We start from the raw sequence: 19,288 nt of genomic DNA on the forward strand, positions 1-19,288 counted from the left end.
TTTTTCCCCACGAACCCTCCAATCATATTTAACAGCTTGGAGATGTTTTAAAACTTTTCATCTAATTTTTAACTTGCCGTTCCCAGATTTCTCTCTGCTCACCATTACGTCTTTCATCTCTTACCTCAACACAGCCAAGAGCCTCCAGGTTGGTTCCATTAAAGGCTATTTAAGTGGAATCCAGTTTTTTCACAAATTAATTTTCGGCTCACCCTCCCGTGAAATAACAAACTCGCAGACATCACTGCTTATTAAAGGCATCCAAAAAACCCATCCTACCCGCCCAGATGTTAGACAACCTCTAACATTAGACTTACTCACCAGATGTATCCGTACTCTCCGTCTAGGATACCATTCTATTAACACCGCTCGCACTTTGGATGCCATGTTCATTTTGGCTTTTTTCGGTTTCCTCAGATGCTCTGAACTCGCCATTACCTCCAATTTTAATCCTAAAATTCACCCCACCATTTCAGATCTATGCTTGTTAGACAATGAAACCTTCTCCTACTTTATCAAACAGAGTAAAACTGACCAGACCAAAAAAGGCCATTTCATTTACATCTTCAACCTCCAATCACCCATACAACCATACCAAACCCTCCAGTCCTACCTCCATTTCAAGAATTCACAAACCAAATCCCCTTCAGATCCACTCTTTACAGATGATTCAAACCACCCAGTCACACGTTTTTGGTTTCAAAAACATCTCAAATTGATCTTGATCCAATCTGGCATCCCAGCGGAACACTTTTCAAGCCACTCTTTTCGCATAGGAGCGGCGACCACAGCTGCCCAAAAAGGTCTCTCCCAGCAACAGATTCAAGCTCTCGGTCGTTGGTCATCCGAAGCCTTCAAAAGCTACATCAGATCTAACCGCTTCCACATCAAAAAAGCACACCAAACCCTCATCAGTTAAACCAACTCGCTAAAACCTTCTCGTGGGGCTTACCCGTCCGATCGCAGCGAGTATTGAACTCCCGTCGGACACCGCAAAAGCCCCCAATCTAACACTACTAAACGTCCCCCCCACGGTCAGCGGGGGCTTACCCGTCCGATCGCAGTGAGTATTGAACTCCCGTCGGACGCCGCAAAAGCCCCCAATCTAACACTACTAAACGTCCCCCCCCACGGTCAGCGGGGGCTTACCCGTCCGATCGCAGTGAGTATTGAACTCCCGTCAGACGCCGCAAAAGCCCCCAATCTAACACTACTAAACGTCCACCCACCATCAGCAGGGGTTAACCGTCCGATCGCAGTGAGTATTGAACTCCCGTCGGATGCCGCAAGAGCCCCAATCTAAAATTTCTAAACGTCCACCCACCATCAGCAGGGGTTAACCGTCCGATCGCAGTGAGTATTGAACTCCCGTCGGATGCCGCAAGAGCCCCAATCCAAAAATTCTAAACGTCCACCCACCATCAGCAGGGGTTAACCGTCCGATCGCAGTGAGTATTGAACTCCCGTCGGATGCCGCAAGAGCCCCAATCCAAAAATTCTAAACGTCCACCCACCATCAGCAGGGGCTAACCGTCCGATCGCAGTGAGTATTGAACTCCCGTCGGATGCCGCAAGAGCCCCAATCTAAAATTTCTAAACATCCACCCACCATCAGCAGGGGTTAACCGTCCGATTGCTGCGAGTATTGAACTCCCGTCGGATGCTGCAGGCGCCACCAGCCAAAACATTTAAACCTTATCTTAGTTTACCGGTCGAAGAGGTTATTCATTGGTTCGCTGTGAGTATTGAACTCCCGTCAGATAGAACCTTCCCGATCACGCAGACAGCTTTCTCCTTGCAGACATCAGCCTTATTTCCATATTTTTTTGGGGGGGTCAGTTTCAGTTCCCGGCTGCTGTCCGTAGTTAACTCTTGCTTTTTGGGGGGTACTCTGTGTTCGGGCCGATTACCGAGCTCGGAGCCCTCTCCCCGGACAGCACGCCAAATACGTTTACCAATTTATTTTCCTGACTTATTTGTAAGTGTGAACTCGTGAAATTATGTTTCATTAACGTAGTTCAGGAGGAACAAGTCAAATAACCTACCCAATCATTACGTCATCTTAATGATTACGTCATCTCAACCAGCTGTCAACAATCCGTAATCAACGTATCTACCCAATCAGCATGAGTTCAGGCCTGTATATAATCACAGTCAAAACTCACCCAAGGATCCTCGACAGTTTCCAGAATCCCTCCACCACCCCGTCTCCTCACACTCTCTGGGTTACTTCATATAATCAAAAAAAGGGGGGGGGGGTACTCTGTGTTCGGGCCGATTACCGAGCTCGGAGCCCTCTCCCCGGACAGCACGCCAAATACGTTTACCAATTTATTTTCCTGACTTATTTGTAAGTGTGAACTCGTGAAACACTTTCAAATGAAATCAGAGCAACCTTAGTAGATCATGTCATCAACCATGGGCTGACAATGCGTGAGGCTGGACAGACTTGAGCCGTTTTACTGTCGCCTCTGTCATCCGGACCTTTAGACTGGAGAACAGGTATGTAACCAAAATTTCATGTAGTACACATGTAGTATACCCCATGTCATAGTGTATCAGTTGGGTGACACCTGTTTACTTAGTGTATGACATCAGCCATTCATGAACTGTACAAGTTTCCTGTACAATGTACTCTACTGTGGGGGAAAATATTTAGGCTGCATTGTCCAAGCCCTATATATATTTTTATTTTATTTTTTCTAAAGGACTGAGAGACGACACCATGGTGGAGGAAGGGGCCAAATGTTCACCGGGGTACAGGAAGCTGCCATTGTAAACTTGGTTTTGGAAAATAATGAAATCAGATTACGAGAAATTCAAAGCCACATCATCCAAGACAACACCTTATTCAACAACATTCAACGAGTTAGTCTTTCCACATTGGCTCGCATTCTCAAGCGAAACCAAATCAGAATGAAACAACTTTATAAGGTGCCGTTTGAGAGAAACTCTCAAAGAAACAAAGAGTTCAGACGAGCATATGTGGATGTAAGTACTATATTGACTGCAGTACACTACACACAACATTGTTTCCCAGTGTACTGGATAACACCATATTGAGTGATTTTTGTTCTTTGTTTTCAGGGAGTAGTGGAAATGGATGCTCATGCAATCCCACATGAGTTCATCTTTATAGATGAGGCTGGGTTCAACCTAGCAAAGACCAGAAGAAGGGGGAGAAACCTCATTGGCCACAGAGCCATTATAGATGTTCCTGGCCAACGTGGTGGGAACATCACAATGTGCGCTGCCATCTCCAATATGCATGGTGTCCTCCACCGTCATGCCAACCTTGGACCATACAACACAGCCCATATTCTCACATTTCTGGACAGACTTCACAACATTCTCATACCACCAGAGCGTATGAATGATGCAGACCATCAAAGAAACCGGTACGTTGTAGTATGGGACAACGTGAGCTTTCATCGTGCAGCCCCAGTCCAAAACTGGTTTGCTGACCACCCAACATTTCTTGTGCAATACCTCCCACCATACTCACCATTTCTGAACCCCATAGAAGAATTCTTTTCGGCATGGCGGTGGAAGGTATACGACCGGCAGCCCTTTGTGCGCATGCCTCTTGTGCAGGCCATGGAAGAGGCATGTGATGAGATTGATGTGGGTGCAATTCAGGGATGGATAAGGCACTCAAGGCGCTTCTTCCCTCGATGTCTGGCAAGGGAAGATATTGCCTGTGATGTTGACGAGGCGTTGTGGCCAGACCCGGCTGTGCGGCAAGATGCTGCCTAATTATTTTTCTTGCCTCTTTTTTTTACTGTAATATATTTTTTTTCAGAAATTTTCTTTTTCAGTTTACTGTTTTTTTGTAAGAATATTTTTGTTCAGTCCCATGTAAATATACCTGCTGTGCATATGTTGCACTGACTTGTTTACTGTAGTGAAGGAAAAAAAATAAAAATGTTGCAACAGCATGTGTGTGTATCTGCAAATATTTCTGTGCATGTGAACAATCTGATACATATTTTAGTATTATGGCAAAGCATACTAAAGATGGGGGTGCTTTTCATTATGCCCAACAGTGTGTAGGTGGTTAGGCAAAAATCTGGTAATATGAATGAAGTGTGTGCCATTTCATGCAAAAGTTTGATTTTGATAATGCTCTGTGTAGTTTCGGTTGCAGTGCTTCATTTTGCAGGATATATGAGGTATTTTGCAGTTTGGGTGTGTGGTTTTGTGAATTGTGTTAAGTGTTTTGATAAAACCAGACTAGTTTGAAAAATTGTGTGTTAGCAATTGGAAAAAACTGTAATCTTTTTAAACCAGTTACACACCGCTGTTGCTAACCTAAAACACTTTTAGCAAGTCTAATTCTCAGTGATTAGAGTACTGTAAATGAAGTACACGGAGAAAGTGCAACTATACAATAGTTCACAAAACACTACACAAGACCAATGCTCCAGACTGAGGAAAATATCATTGATTTCTCTCCATACCCAAATCATTCAACATGGAGAATCACAACAAAACATGTCCCAGTTGTCATGCTACTACAGTAGTGTGCATAACACTGTTTGCTCAGCAAACAACAGACAAATGTAAAATACTGTATCCAGTACAGGTTACAATTACAGTAAATACAGTTTTTTACGATTGCTTAAGCACAATTTTGAAAACAGGGCCCAGTTTGTCAGAACACTACACACAATTAACACAACCCTAGACCAAAGTAGCACAACACTTCAGATCATTTGCAAAATGAAACACTTCATTCAAAACTTTACATTCATTTAACAAAACCCAACTCTGACACCATAAGGAACACACATGGTTCATACATTCTGATTCTGTTTGATTCATTTACACACTGCTGTGCTCAATCTTAAACACTTGTAACTTTTATACTTTTCTAATTATATAGTCTGGGTTTGATTTTTTTCAGAGATATTGTTAGAGTAAAGTACATGAATATATATATATATAACACAAGATCAGTACTGCACATTGATGAAAATATTTATTTCTCACCACATTGTAAAACCATTCAATACATCAATGCCTTTCCAAAGGTTATATTTTGCACTGAAAATTAGAACATATTCTAAATATAATATATTACACAAACAAAAATATTTGTGGAGACAAAACACCAAAGCATCATCTCTTGGCCTAGCTGGATCTGGCCATAGCGCTTCATCCACATCTCAGGCGATGTCTTTTCACGCAAGACAGCGAGGGAACAATCTTCTTGAATCCATCCTTGCACAGATCCTGCATCAGTTCGGTCAGGCCTTCTCCATGGCTTGAATGAGGCACATCCTGACAGAGGGCTGGAGATTGTAAACCTTCCATGCCAAAAAAAAAACCAAACAAACAAAAAACTCCTCAATGGGTTTAAGGAAGGGACCGTATGGTGGGAGGTATTGGAGTGAAAATTGTGGATGCTAATGAAACCAGTTTTTTGACCAGGGCAGATTTACATTGTCCCATATGACAATGTATCTCATCTGCTCTGCATCCATTTGGTCTTCTGCTGTGACGATTTTGTGCAGTCTGTCTAAAATGTGAATATGTGGGCCGTGTTGTAAGAGCCTAAGTTGGCATGTTGGTGGAGGACCACATTCTGTGTGATTGCAACATACATTGGGATGTTACCACCACGTTGGCCCGGGACATTCAAAATGATTCAAAATTATGTTTCTCCCTTTCCCTCTTACTGCAACATTGCCTTTCATTTAGTTGAAGACTCATAAACTGACATTTTGCCTTTTTATAGTACTATAGCACCTGATTGTTGAGTTTAGTTAAGCACCTAAGTGTCTGCACACCTGACGGCTGTGTTTGATCAATTGGTTTATAGGGGTGGTATTTTGGAAAGCAGTGTCTTGAAATGGCAAAGAAGTGACATTATGTTAGATTTCTGTGTCTAATGTAGAGAAGTGTGTTTAGTGTTGTGCAAAACAATGTGTGTAGTGTTTTTCAAAAAGTGTGAGGCTGAGAATGTGTTTATAGTTGTGCAGATCTAGCCTTGTGTTTTGCTCCTTGAGTGTAAGGTTTTGCTAATTGTGGGAAAAGTTTAATTTTAGTGTGTAAGCAATCGTAAAAAACTGTAACAACAAAAAACTGACAATATTGTACAGAAAATACTACAGTAAACATACTATACATTATCTCCTCGCCTAGCTGGATCTGGCCATAGTGCTTCATCCACATCACAGGCAATGCCCTCTCTTGCAAGTGAGGGAAGAATCTTCTTGAAAGGTGAATCCATCCTTGCACACACCCTGCATCAATTAGCACCTTCTCCATGGCTTGAATGAGGCACATCCTGACATAGGGCTGGAGATTGTAAACCTTCCATGCCAAAAAAACAAACAAACAAAAAAACTCATTGGGTTTAAGGAAGGGACTGTATGGGATGTATTGGAGTGAAAATTGTGGATGCTAATGAAACCAGTTTTGGACCAGAGCAGATAGGTGGAAATTTACATTGTCCCCATATGACAATGTATCTCATCTGCTCTGCATCCATTTGGTCTTCTGCTGTGATGATTTTGTGCAGTCTGTCTGAAATGTGAATATGTGGGCCGTGTTGTAAGAACCTAAGTTGGCATGCAGGTGGAGGACTGCAACATATATTGTGATGTCAACACCACAGTGTCCCGGGACATTCAAAATGATGTTTCTCCCTCTCCCTCTTTCTGCAACATTGCCTTTCATTTTGTTGAAGACTCATAAACTCACATTTTGCCTTTTTATAGTACTATAGCACCTGATTGTTGAGTTTACAGTTAAGCACCTAAGTGTCTGCACACCTGACGGCTGTGTTTGATCAATTGGTTTATAGGGGTGGTATTTTGGAAAGTAGTGTCTTGAAATGGCAAAGAAGTGACATTATGTTTGATTTCTGTGTCTAATGTAGAGAAGTGTGTTTAGTGTTGTGCAAAACAATGTGTGTAGTGTTTTGCAAAAAGTGTGAGGCTGAGAATGTGCTTATAGTTGTGCAGATCTGGGCTGAGGTTTTGCTCCTTGAGTGTAGAGTTTCAGTAATTGTGTGTTATTTTTAATTTTAGTGTGTAAGCAATCGTAAAAAACTGTAACAACTTTTCTGTTGTCTACTTGCTTCCATATTCATAATTTCTAAACCCTATTGATGATTTTTTTTTTTTTTCTCCACATGGTGCTGGAAAGTGCATGATCGTTGTCCCTATGTCAACATAACACTTCTTCAGGCAATGTTTTATGGGGACATGCCATTGGCATAATGGTTTTTATACTGTACAAACTGTATATTCTATCCCCCTACACTAACCTTACCACTACACCTACCCATGACAGAAAACATTCTGCTCTTTAGATGCTCTTTAGCTGTTTAGATCAATCTTTAGATATTCAGAAAACATAATTCTGTATGATTTATGTACAAGCTTGTTTCCCCATGGGGATTTTAAAAGTGTCCCCACAAAGTCAAAATACACTGTTATTACTTTACCTGTGGGGACATTTGGTCTCCTACCAGGTCACACATACGCACCATTCCTTTGGAATATTCACCTTTTTCAAAATTATGCTAGTTTTTTTTGTTTCTAGTTTTTGTTTTTGTTTTTGTTTTTTTTTGGGTCCAACTACACGTGGTTGATGTATTTATTTTCTTGTACTGTGCAATACTGTATTCACAACCACAAATGCTTGCAGTAAAAAAAAAAAAAAAAAAAGTTTCAATCTTGCTTGCATGCTTACCATGATAATTTCTCTCTCTGCCAATTACTTTCAATCTTGTACAGAACTGTACATAACAGCTTATGAAAGAAGAGCTTTAGGCTTTGAATAACTGTGTGTATATGATATATCCAAAAATAGAATATTATGGCAAATGTGTTTGCAAAGTAAGACAAATGTTTGCTTTTGAGATGTGTTTGTGATATTTTGAATGCAGTGTTTCCTCTTGCAAGAGATGTAAGGCATTTTGCATTTTGTGTGTGCAATTCTTGGATTTGTTTGTAATGTTTTGAAAGAAAGAGAAAGTTTTGAAAACGTGTGTAAGCAGTTGGAAAAAACTGTAACAGGTAAGCCTTTTCAAAATGTTTGGAATGATGCAAACATAACTCTGGTCACAGGAAAGTCGTTGAAATGAGGCATTGAAGATATTTCAGATTGATATCCACCGTTACAGTTCAGAATTAAACTAAAACTTAACTTGTATCCTTTTGGAGAATCAAACAGCAAAACAGAAAATCTGCAGTGTTCTAAGCCTGACAAGGACTTATCATCTTCAAATATGTATAATACAACTGGCCAAGTAATAGACTGACAAAAGGGAATTTAATTTAGAGATTAGGGGTTCAATATCGTACTATATCAATGATTGAGAAGTTTTCTGAAATTCTGATGCCTATATAAATTCTATTTCATGGTATAAACAATCTATTGGCAAGAAACCAATTCTTATAGCATATTCAGAACATGACTCAAGAGGAGTTACATATCAAAATGGCTTTGACAAGACAAATCGATACTCTATCAGAATTGGAAGTGGCTCATTTGAGCATCATTCACTTGGAGGAATATGATTTTGCAAACTACTATTTACATTATGCTGTGCGTTTCTTGAACGTTATTACATTTGGAGAAGGGATGATTCTGCTGCCTAAAGGTGAGTTCATGGCAATATGTGTGTTCCACAATTCATAATCTGGTTGCACATAAATGTGTATTGTTTTAATGTATTTACAGAATGTTGAATTTCTTTCAGAAAGGGACAGAATAAGAAGCACCAGTGTTCTCCAGCAGCCTGTGTTTCACAGACTTCATCCAGGAGATTCAGTGACTCTGCAGTGTTCGGTCATGAGTGAGATCTGTGCCGGAGAATACAGCGTCTACTGGTTCAGACATTCATCAGGATATTCTCATCCAGGAATCATTTACACCCATGATAACAGGAGTGATCAATGTATGGAGAGATCAGAGAACGGCTCTTCTACCCAGAGCTGTGTCTACAGTCTCCCTCAGACTGAACTCAAACCATCTGATGCTGGGATTTATTACTGTGCTGTGATCACATGTGGAAAGATACACTTTGGAAATGCAACTTAAGCCAAGTTCAGACTACAGGAATTTAAACATTGGCAGAATGCTGTGCTGTTCAGACTACGTGACTTGTTGTGGAGTCTTTAAGTCGTTGTGGTGTTCACACTATGTGACACTATGTAAATGATCCGCAACAGGAGGTTACACACCCAAGATGCTGACGACATCTGTCACCCAACGACTTTATTTGAAAATGGACATTGGGAAGAAATTAGATTCAATTTTGAATTAAATTTATTTTAAAATATTCTAGCTGACCTCCCAGAGACAATCAGAACGTTTCCTCTATTGTTTCCATGACGACGCGTCATGATTGTCACGTGATACACCGCGGCCACAATGTATGAAAGATGTATCGCTTTTCTCACCATGTCTTGAACTATCTGATATTCCTATTCTCATATATTTGCAAGTGAGTGTTTTGTCATGATCTTGATATTAATCTATGATACGAGGCGGGTGCTACCTTGTTTGTTTGCGCTTTAGTTCAGAGAGTCATGTGAATTCATCCATTTGTAGCAAAATACATGTGGCCGGCCTGCTGAAAAACCAGCATATGCTGATTAAGCTAGGTTTTGGAGCTGATATGCTGGTTTGAGCTGGTTTATGCTGGTCAAGTGCTGGTCCATGTTGGTCCTATGGTGGTCCTATGCTGGTCCAGCTCCAAAACCTACCTTAACCAGCATATACTGTTTTTTTTCAGCAGGAGATTAGAGTGAGCTTTATAGTTACTAACTTACACAATATGTATCTGATATGAATAAATGTCGGCAAATTATATTTGAATGGAATAATATTTATTATTATCCAAAGATACATGCGTGGCATGCACTCCCCTCAGAATGGCGGCGTTGGTATATCGTTCCCCTAGCGCTTTGGATGTAGCGTTCGAAAGGGAACGTTTCAGGTTACACATGTAACCATGGTTCCCTGAAAACAAGGAACGAGACGCTGCGTCTCTTAGCCATACCTCAGGGCCTGCCTGCTTACAGTCCCTTCAGACGATAAGCGGATGACATGTTGTTTGGGCACCCCTTATATACACGCGGGTCACATTATGATGTCATGGGTTTAGATGTGTTTCAGACACCAGTTCAAGCAAAGGCATTCCCCTAGCACTTTGGATGCAGCGTCTTGTTCCCTGTTCTCAGGGAACCATGGTTACATGGTAACCTGAGACGTTTCTGTTTGTGTTTGGAACGATTTCAAAGTCTGGTAGTGTGTAATCCTCAGTCATGTAGTGTATGATGCCCAGCTTTTCTGTGTAACCATTTACAAAGTCAGCAAGTGATGCCTGCTGTTTAAAAATCTATTCAGATTTTAAAAGTCATGTAGTGTATTCCAGCCTTAAGTTGAATAGCTCTGCAACTTCATTAGTGTTGTGATCAGGGTTTGAAATGAACTTTTTCACTCACAGGCCAGTTTGGCTACTAAATTTTTAAGTTACCGGCCATTCAGAACTTCTATGAGCCAAAATAAAAATATCAGAAATAAACTAGATTATCAAAGTCACCACTTAGATTTAAATCTATTTGCTATTTAATCTGATACATTGAATCACTTTCAGCTTTACAACAGATAAGCCTATGCCTACCATTAAAATAAAATAAAATAGAAATAAAAACAAAATTCTCTGTGACCTCTCTTATAATTTTAACTGCAGCTCAGTCTAAAATTATATCTAATGGTAAACATGTTGAATATTAGCAAACAGACTGTTGATTCATTAAGTGAGCAACTATGTCTTTACAGAAGCCAACCAGTTTCACTCCATGATCATAATAATGATAATGAAATTCATGTCCAAAATTCACACATCCTTAGCATCAATATTGATGGCAGCTGTTTCTCAAAGAAAACCATGTGCTTACCTGTGCGTAAAATAAATAAATAAATAATTCGCCGCAAAATAACATGCAGAATTTATGAGATGATGTGATGCAGTGCCATGGCATGATTTTGAATGGTGAGTTGAGTGTCACCGGTGCACGTACAGTCATAGAATATTTTTGAATTTTAAAGGTGTGGTGCAGTGTTTGTGTGCAACCACTTTATGCTTTGTTTTGCTAATGTTCGAACTTCTTTTAGGGGAAGAGCTCTGATAGCCATGACATGCAAAGTGGCTAGTAAGTTTATTTGCTTTACCCGCCACGGTCGATTTTCACCCGCCTTTGGAGGGTTGGCTGGTGTTAATTTCAAACCCTGGTTGTGATAGTCTTCTGTGTGTCTTCTGGAAAGACATCTTATCTGCAGATAGTGATATGGTGTCTGATCCCAGGTTTCGTCATCCAAAGACGTTATGTCAGAACGACTGACAAACAGGGATCTTGCCTGAGAGCAACAAGCCAAGTGTGTCCCTGCCTTTCAGCGGTGGTACAATACAGCAATTGTGGTGATGGCCACAATGTAGCCCCCCCTCCAGGAAACGGGGGCTACAAACCTAGACGCTCCCTCTCGGTCAGTCACGATTGATGTTATGTCAGAACGGCTGATGAATTGGGATCCCTTATAAAACGCCACAATTGCTGCCCCTTCCAGCACCCTGTTTAAGTGGCCTAATCACGCTGGGATGGGGAAAGGACAGGGCTTAAACTCATAGAGAGAGTTGATCACAGTTTTGTCTTATCCACACAGTGAGACTACTGGATAACAGTGGGAAAGTGTGGCTATTCCAAGTGAAAAGGGAGGTGGCCTATGGAGTTTATGCATATGGACTGACCATTAGGGCAGTGCTACATATGGAAAGACTCTCTGGTAGAGCCAGCCTTGCTAGGGTGGAGTCAATACCCCCAGAGATGGCAGAGCGGGCTCTGACAAGGGAACAAGACATAGGCTTGTTGACAGGGAAACCGTACCATGGAAGAATGTGGTATCAACCAAAGAGGAATCACAATACATGGGCACCTAGTCTAGCACAGGGGCTGACCATCTGTTCATACACACGAGTGCTCCGCCACGTCTGGCTGCCGAGGGTGCTGGAGGAACACCATACAGTTTTTGTCAGGTGGGGAACCTGTGGAGCAGATAAGTGCTTGTATCCCATCCTAGGAGGGGAATGGCACTGCAAGTGAGACACCTTGTGCGTTCTTGTGCTTCCTGGCTACATGTGGCAAGTACACAGGCTTTACACAGAGATTGTAAAACCTTGCAAACATGTTAGGTGTTGCCCAGCCCACAGCCCTACAAATTTCTGTTAGCGAAGCACCTTGCAATACCTTACACGTTTGTGAGGTTTTACAATCTCCGTGTAGAGCCCATGTAGAACCTGTTCTCCACCAGGGGAAGGAGTGGTGCGGTCACCATCTCCTAAAGAGTTTCACAATCAATGTAGCAGGATTAACAAACAAATGATTCTTACAGGTCAACTTTTTAATGTTTTGTTCAAAATAATTCAGTTTGAATTGGTCTGAAGAATCTTTCACTGATATTTTATATTTTGTATTATATTTTTCTTTTTATATTTTTCTTTTTAGATTTAAAAACTATAAGTAAAATTACTGACCTAGCCTTCAACTCCACCAACCCGTATATGTTTGAAAACCACATTAAAATTGTTTACACATAAATTTTAAAGGCTTCCCTATATGGTATTTAGAATCTAAACTTTACAGAGAATACCATAACTTTTGTTTTTATGATACATACACTGCCATCCAAAAGTTTGGAAACACCCCTGGCAAAGTGTCAGCATAATATCAATCTGTCAATATCAGCATAAATCCTGATCATTTTTTGGTGCAAATACATTAAAGTAACTTGACATTATCACTGAAGACCAGCAATAATCATTTTCTTTTAGATTATATAATAATGACAATATATACATGTCAAAGTCAGACATGCCTCTTTGCCAGCTGTGATGCCTGGTTACTGGTTTAAACTTGGCCCAGGTTTGTAAAAGATTTTTGGGTCAGTACACCTTAATACATAAAATGTATTTTTTATATTTTTCTGAAAAGAGTCAAGTCATATATCACAAGAAAACTTTCATTCTAAGAATTTTTGTCCATGCAGTTTATTTCATTGTGTGGCAATCATAGCGTCACATTCCAACTCCGATGACTGCTTCAATCAGCCACAAACAGCTAGAAATAGACAACATATACTATAATATTTGTCACTTTCAGCAGTGTTTTATGTAATTGCAAAGGGATTTCTGTAAAATGATACTGGGATATTGCATTTAAGGCCCCGGTATACTTCAAACGAAACCGAAGAACGAACTGATGTGACATCATTTCAAACAAAATCAGGCCAAAACAAAATTCGTTTTGTGTTCATTTTGGAAGTTTGAAATGGCTTGCCAAAGCGAACTTTCAGGAAAAGTTTGCTGCAGCTGCAAAACACCTTCGTACTACCATTGGTCAGTGATGATAATGTAAGTTTTGCACTGAGGTTCCACCTTCACTCTCGTGGAGCATGTCTTTGACTCATTTCATCTGTTGAGTTCGTTGAGGTAAGATCTCCGCGGGTGAAAACATGAACACACTGGATAGCCGCTTTATAGTACAAAATGAAGTTGTGCTTGTAAAAACATGAGGCACTAACACTGCTTTTCATGTCTGATACTGTAAAGCTGCTTGATTTTAAGCAATCTATAGAATAAAGTGATATAAAGACGTTACGTGACTGGAGTGCTAATTTGCAGAGCTCATGCTAACATACCCATGTTGTTATGATCAGTCGCTTTTCTGATTATAAATGATTATGCTTTCTGTAATAAATGCTTGCTGTTTTCTCATTTTTGTTGTGTTTGTTACTGAGAAGAAAGTACATGGCACATATTTACATATTCATCTAACCGTCGCTCTCAGCAGTGTAGGCGGCATCAGATGTTCGTTTACAGTATATCGCTGGTCACACATTTCGAACTTCGTTTTACCCCTAAATGAATAACGAAAAAAGAACTTTGTTTGAAGTTTACTGGGGCCTTTATACCACTGTATATGGGTATGGAAAGACTACATTTGGGTAGGTAAAAATTACATAAAAAGTAATATTCTTCCCTTCAGATGCATTTGAATAACTCTTGCATACAACATGATAGAGACAAAAGTCTTTTTTTTCCAGTGTTTGCTGACATCTAGAGGAAACAGACTGTCTGCAGGGTGCTACTGCACTCAGGGCCTCCCTTATACACTTTCAAAAAAGTAAAAAATCACCTCTTTTGGGGGGCTTTATTACAGCACAGACAATATATTCTATCATTTTTATCACTTTCAGCAGTGTTTTATGTAACTTTAAAGGGTTTCCTTTAAAATGACACCACAATTTTGTATTTAGAGCACTATATGTGGGTATGGGACGTTTTTCAATTTGGGTAGGCCCAAATTGGAAGGTGGAAATCCCCAAAATGGTCCTGAAGCATAAGAGACTAGTCCAAAATCTGTTGGTGACTAGAAGGGCGAAAGGTGGTGACAATTCATGCCCCTCTGCAATTTCAACCTGGAACATAATTTCAACCAAGGGAGGCTTATGGCAACAACAAAAACAATCCAAAGTCACTAGGGCCATGGCTAGGGTATTAATAAAAGAAAATATGCAATGTATTTTGCCATTTGGAGCAGTAACGAAATAAGGGAATGCATATTTTCAAAGTAATTTTTAGTCTTTTTTTTTTTTTTTTTTTTTGGCATATTTGCAGAAAACAGTGAAACACATTATGTCATTCACAACAACATATACTCATACAGTCTTTAGTGCTCCACATATAATAATCTGACAATATGTGGATCATCTTATGGCAACATAAACAACATGTGTCTCCATATCCCTCATACATCTTACTGGTCTCCTGTTGTTCTTGGGAAAACTTACAGGTGCATAGTTCAAGTATGGATCTTGATCCTGGGAAGCAAACAAACAAAAAACATAAAAATGCAAACATACATTTTTAAATAATAATAATTTTAGTTTAAAATACCTTTTGCAACTGATAGTTCATCTCATCACTGCGACGCTGAGACTGTTCATCTAAGCAAAACAAGAAAGTCACTGTAACATCCCAGAGCATTTTTCCCCCTTAAATCTAATGGTCAAAAATGTATTGTGTATATTAGTGTGTATTTAAAAAAAAAAAAAAAAAGTCACATGCCTTTCTGCTTGTTTCTTTTTTTCAACATGATTAAGACTACAATCGCAAAAACAGTAGGAAGCAGAACCAAGCTACTCAAGATCAGTGTCAGTGTATAATAGATGTGGCAGGATCTTGATGTTTCTTCAGTCGTCCCTATTAAAACCATTCAAATAATTAAAAAAAGTGAGAAAGAGTGAGAAAGACAGAGAGAACAAGAAGAAATAGCAAGCTAGAAATAAAGAAAAGTTGCATTGAATGAGTGCCAAATTTAGTTTCGCTTTTAAACTGGATAACATACCACAATCTGCATTTGCAGTATCCTCTTTCAACTGATTAGTCTCTTTGAAGATTAAAAAAAAAAAAAAAAAAAAATGAATACAAAATTATGAATAGTACTGAATAGCATTAATACTCAATATGAATATTTTTTTAATAAATAAATGATACCAACAGATCAAATGAAGACTTACCATTTACTACCACTAACTGTGTTTTGTTGTGAAACTTCATGTAGTTTGTCAAAAAACTTCCACAGTAATAAAATCCATAGTCAGAGACGTCCACATTGACAATCTTCAGGGAGGAAAATGTTCTGTTCACTGACATCTCTATATGTTCCTTCTTAAAGCCATTCAAATATATGGAGTCCACTGGTTTGTCACTCACATATTGAGTAACAATGCAAAGTGGTAGAGATTCATTTATCTGCTTGAACCAGGATATGTAACTGGGCTCTGTCAAGATGTTTGGACACAGAAAAGAGACAGAAGTTCCACTGTTCACTGTTTTCACCAAAGTTAAAGATGTTTGTTTTATAAAGATGATACCTGAAAACAATCAATAATGTCATAAGAAAAAAAGTAGAAGACATTGATTCAGATTCAAATGTAAGCTTTTGCATTTAGTCAAAAACGTTGTGTTGTGACGTGTGAAATCACACTGGCCACGTACACACTAAAGCTACATTCGGTTGTCAGTTCACCTTTTAGTGCTTAATCGCGTTCTGTGCACACACAGTTCAGTAAAATACAGGAGTGACAACCGCATTTACAGAAATTCTATGCAGTGTTTACGGAACCGAACTGAACAAATAGTTGTTAATTACGTTTATGTGCACCAGTGTAACGTGTGTCTCTCGTGTATGCACGGCGAATCACAGGGAAAGCACAAGCCTATCCAAATACTTTATGCTGAAAATCGCAATTCATGTCTGCTCACTTTAATAATTCCATAAACCCGTTTGCTTTATGAGACGAGCTTAAACAACAAGCCGAATGAGTGCCACACGTTGTGTGAAACTGGCTATACAAGCATAAACAAAACACGACGCCTCTGTCGACTGTGTTAGTGTGTTTAGCTAAATTGCTGAAAATCACGAGTGTTTTGTCACTTTAATATTACTTTGGTCACGATAACGGATACCAAACACAAGAGACGCCAGAACGTCACTATGGTTTCCAAGCTGTCAATCATCGCATTTTCGAGAGTGAGTCGTGTTCCCGTACACACATGTAACGATAATTTAGGGGATTCACTCCCGCATTTAAATGCGGATGTCACTCCTGAGACTTACAGTGTGTACGTGGCCAGTGTAATTACAAATATTACAAAGTGCGGTTACACTTTATTTTAAGGACACTGTAATATAAAGTGTTGGTTACCCAAAGTACTTTCAATGATATGATTTGACTTTCTTTTGTGGAACTAAAAAAAAAAAAAAAAAGAAGAAGAAAAAAAAAAAGAAGATATTATTAAGATTGTTGGTGTCCTTTAAAAAAAAAAAAAAAAAAAAAAAAAAACAAAGCAAAACAGAAAAAAATAAATAAAATACAGACATTCCTCAAAATATCTTCTTTTGAGTTCCACAAAAAAGAAAGTCAGTCATACAGGTTTGAAACAACATGAGGGTGAGTAAATTATGACAGAAATTTCATTTTATTGGATGAACTCTCCCTTTAAAACTATGAAGGAAATTTATGAATGTCTAATGACATGATTGTTCAGAATCTAACAAACCTAAACCAAGTAGAGTAACCTCGACAATGTGTTTATACTTCTTAAAAATAGGCATTGGCAAATTATATCCTATAAACAGATTTTATAGAACATATACCTATGTTTTTGTGCTGTAGTATATTACGCATGGAACAGTATAGTATATAGTAGGTACACATTGTTATATATTATTTATTAAATTTATGGCAAACATTCATTGTTTCATTGTCCCAAATTCTATAGCAAACATCATAAATGTATATTTACCTATTAAAAAGAGCATCAGAGGATGTGTCGCAGACAAATTCATGTTTACGTTCCAGTCGAATCGACTCAACTGAGAAAAATCGAATCCAGCTTTATTTATTTGAAGGGGGAGTGGCTTTTACACAGTACATGCTCCCATCTGTATTTTACACAGTATATAACAACATTTTGGAAGAGGTCTTGTCTAAAACATGCGTTGCAATGTTATGAAATAATAACAATGATAATAAACTCACTTCTCAGAGATCTTAAATTCTCTTGTTTTTTTTTTTTTTTTTTTTTTTTCTTTTTGCAGAAAGATAAAAACAACACAGCACTTCTGATCTAAGAAGGTTCAGACCTAGCTGTATTTTTATTTTATTTACATAAATAAATAAATAATAAAATAAAATACATACACCAGTTAAAATCTCACATTTGACATCATCACTAACTGAAGTCTAAAGGTCTGAAGTAATGATGTATGGTGTCAGTACATCCAAATATATATAAGCTCAATGGCAGATTTAATGCTTCTTATGCAAGTCTTACAACATTCTCAAAACAATTAAAATAAAGCTCAGCCATTAGGTGGAAACATTTCTGTCATAGTATCATTATTAATTATTGTGAACATGAAATGTTGGAGGTCGTTCAGCTTATAGGGTTATATAAACAGCAAATTGATGACTTTTTTATGTTTTATATGTTTATTCAATATAAATTGAGAAACTTGTAATGAGGAATGAAATACATATAAGTAAAATATATAAGTGGCCTACTAGCTAAATAAAACAATTTTGCACAATAAGTCTGTGGAAACACAAGTTGGATGTAGCCATTTTTTTTTTTTTTTTAGAGATGTGACCACTGCAATTGTAGACCAGCCACACCACAGACCACATGACTGAACATAAGCAGCCTCTCATCAGATAAAATGGCAGAGGGGTTGTGTGACGAGCAGGGCGGGCGAGAGCCGTGAGGGAACGGCGCGAGGCCGGTGACGCGAGTGATAATGAGCGTCACCTGCGAGGCGTGCCGGCCTCGAGTCTCTCACGGAGGAGCTCCGGAGGCATAAAAGGAGGAGCGACATCAGTGAAGGACGAGAGAGGACCAGGCCTGGATTTTATTTTATGTTTTATTATGTTTGTGTGGCCGGCAGACGTCCGCGAGGGTCTGCCGGCATTACTTTCGTTTTGTTGTTTGTTTATTTTTGAATTAAAGTTACGTTGAATGTTCGCCGGTTCCCGCTTCCTTCTTCCCACATTTACGAACTGTGTTACATTGGTGCCGAAGCCCGGGAGGAAGGAGGGACATGCTGTCGGAGAGCCCTCGCTGCTGAGGGGGATCGCGGTGCTGCGGAGTTCGGGCAGCGCGGAAGTGAAGACCGCGAGAGGCTGCCCGAGGCGGTGGTGCTGGAGCCTTGTGAAAGGTGGGACGGAGACCCGGATGCCGTGCTCCTGGGACGAGGTGGGGTGGCTGCCGTCCTGGACCTGAAGGGAGCGGAGGAGTCGCCGCCGTCTGCCGTGGGCCGGAGCCTGCTGCCGTCCGCCATGAAGGGGAGGAGCAGGGGACGGGGGACTCGCTGCCGGCTGCCCTCAGTCGGAGGAGCCATCGCCGGCCGCCAGGAGGCGGTCGAGGATCGGGCCGTCCACCGGGCGTCCAGTGCCACCGCATGGCACCGCGAGAAAGAGCCTCTTGGCAGGCTGAGGACCGGGCGGCAGTGTGTCGGGGAACCGGACCAAGAATTTTTTTTCTTTTTCCTCTCTCCCCTCTCTCGTCCTGTCGCTCCCCTTGCTTCCGTCTCCTTTCTCTCGTCTCGTCTGTCCTTACCCCCAGGTGCTGCGGCCGCCGAGACAGGCCCCGGGGGGGAGTAAAGCGCAGTCTCGGAGGTACCCCCCGGCCTGCGAGGGGCGTTGG

The 19,288-nt window shown here is 40.1% G+C and overlaps 2 protein-coding genes across 2 annotated transcripts; one reads left to right on the forward strand and one right to left on the reverse strand.

Moving 5' to 3' along the window:
* Nucleotides 1-8,348: 8,348 nt before the first annotated feature.
* nitr3a (novel immune-type receptor 3a) lies at nucleotides 8,349-9,057 on the forward strand (the record flags this gene model as incomplete). The annotated part of the gene is given in 3 exon segments (XM_067401177.1): nucleotides 8,349-8,500; nucleotides 8,502-8,617; nucleotides 8,717-9,057. Coding segments are annotated over 3 exon segments (609 nt in total), but the record flags the coding sequence as incomplete, so codon positions are not given.
* Nucleotides 9,058-14,784: 5,727 nt separating this feature from the next.
* LOC137030923 (uncharacterized) lies at nucleotides 14,785-17,442 on the reverse strand. Its single transcript, XM_067401448.1, has 6 exons — nucleotides 17,390-17,442; nucleotides 15,598-15,954; nucleotides 15,426-15,467; nucleotides 15,146-15,280; nucleotides 14,975-15,024; nucleotides 14,785-14,898 (listed from the first exon to the last, which is right to left on the reverse strand). The coding sequence occupies exons 1-6, from the start codon at nucleotides 17,430-17,432 to the stop codon at nucleotides 14,785-14,787; spliced, it is 741 nt and encodes a 246-aa protein (XP_067257549.1). The 5' UTR covers nucleotides 17,433-17,442.
* Nucleotides 17,443-19,288: the final 1,846 nt, after the last annotated feature.

The sequence above is a fragment of the Chanodichthys erythropterus genome, chromosome 11 (assembly GCF_024489055.1).
Source record: "Chanodichthys erythropterus isolate Z2021 chromosome 11, ASM2448905v1, whole genome shotgun sequence".
Lineage (NCBI taxonomy): Eukaryota > Metazoa > Chordata > Actinopteri > Cypriniformes > Xenocyprididae > Chanodichthys > Chanodichthys erythropterus.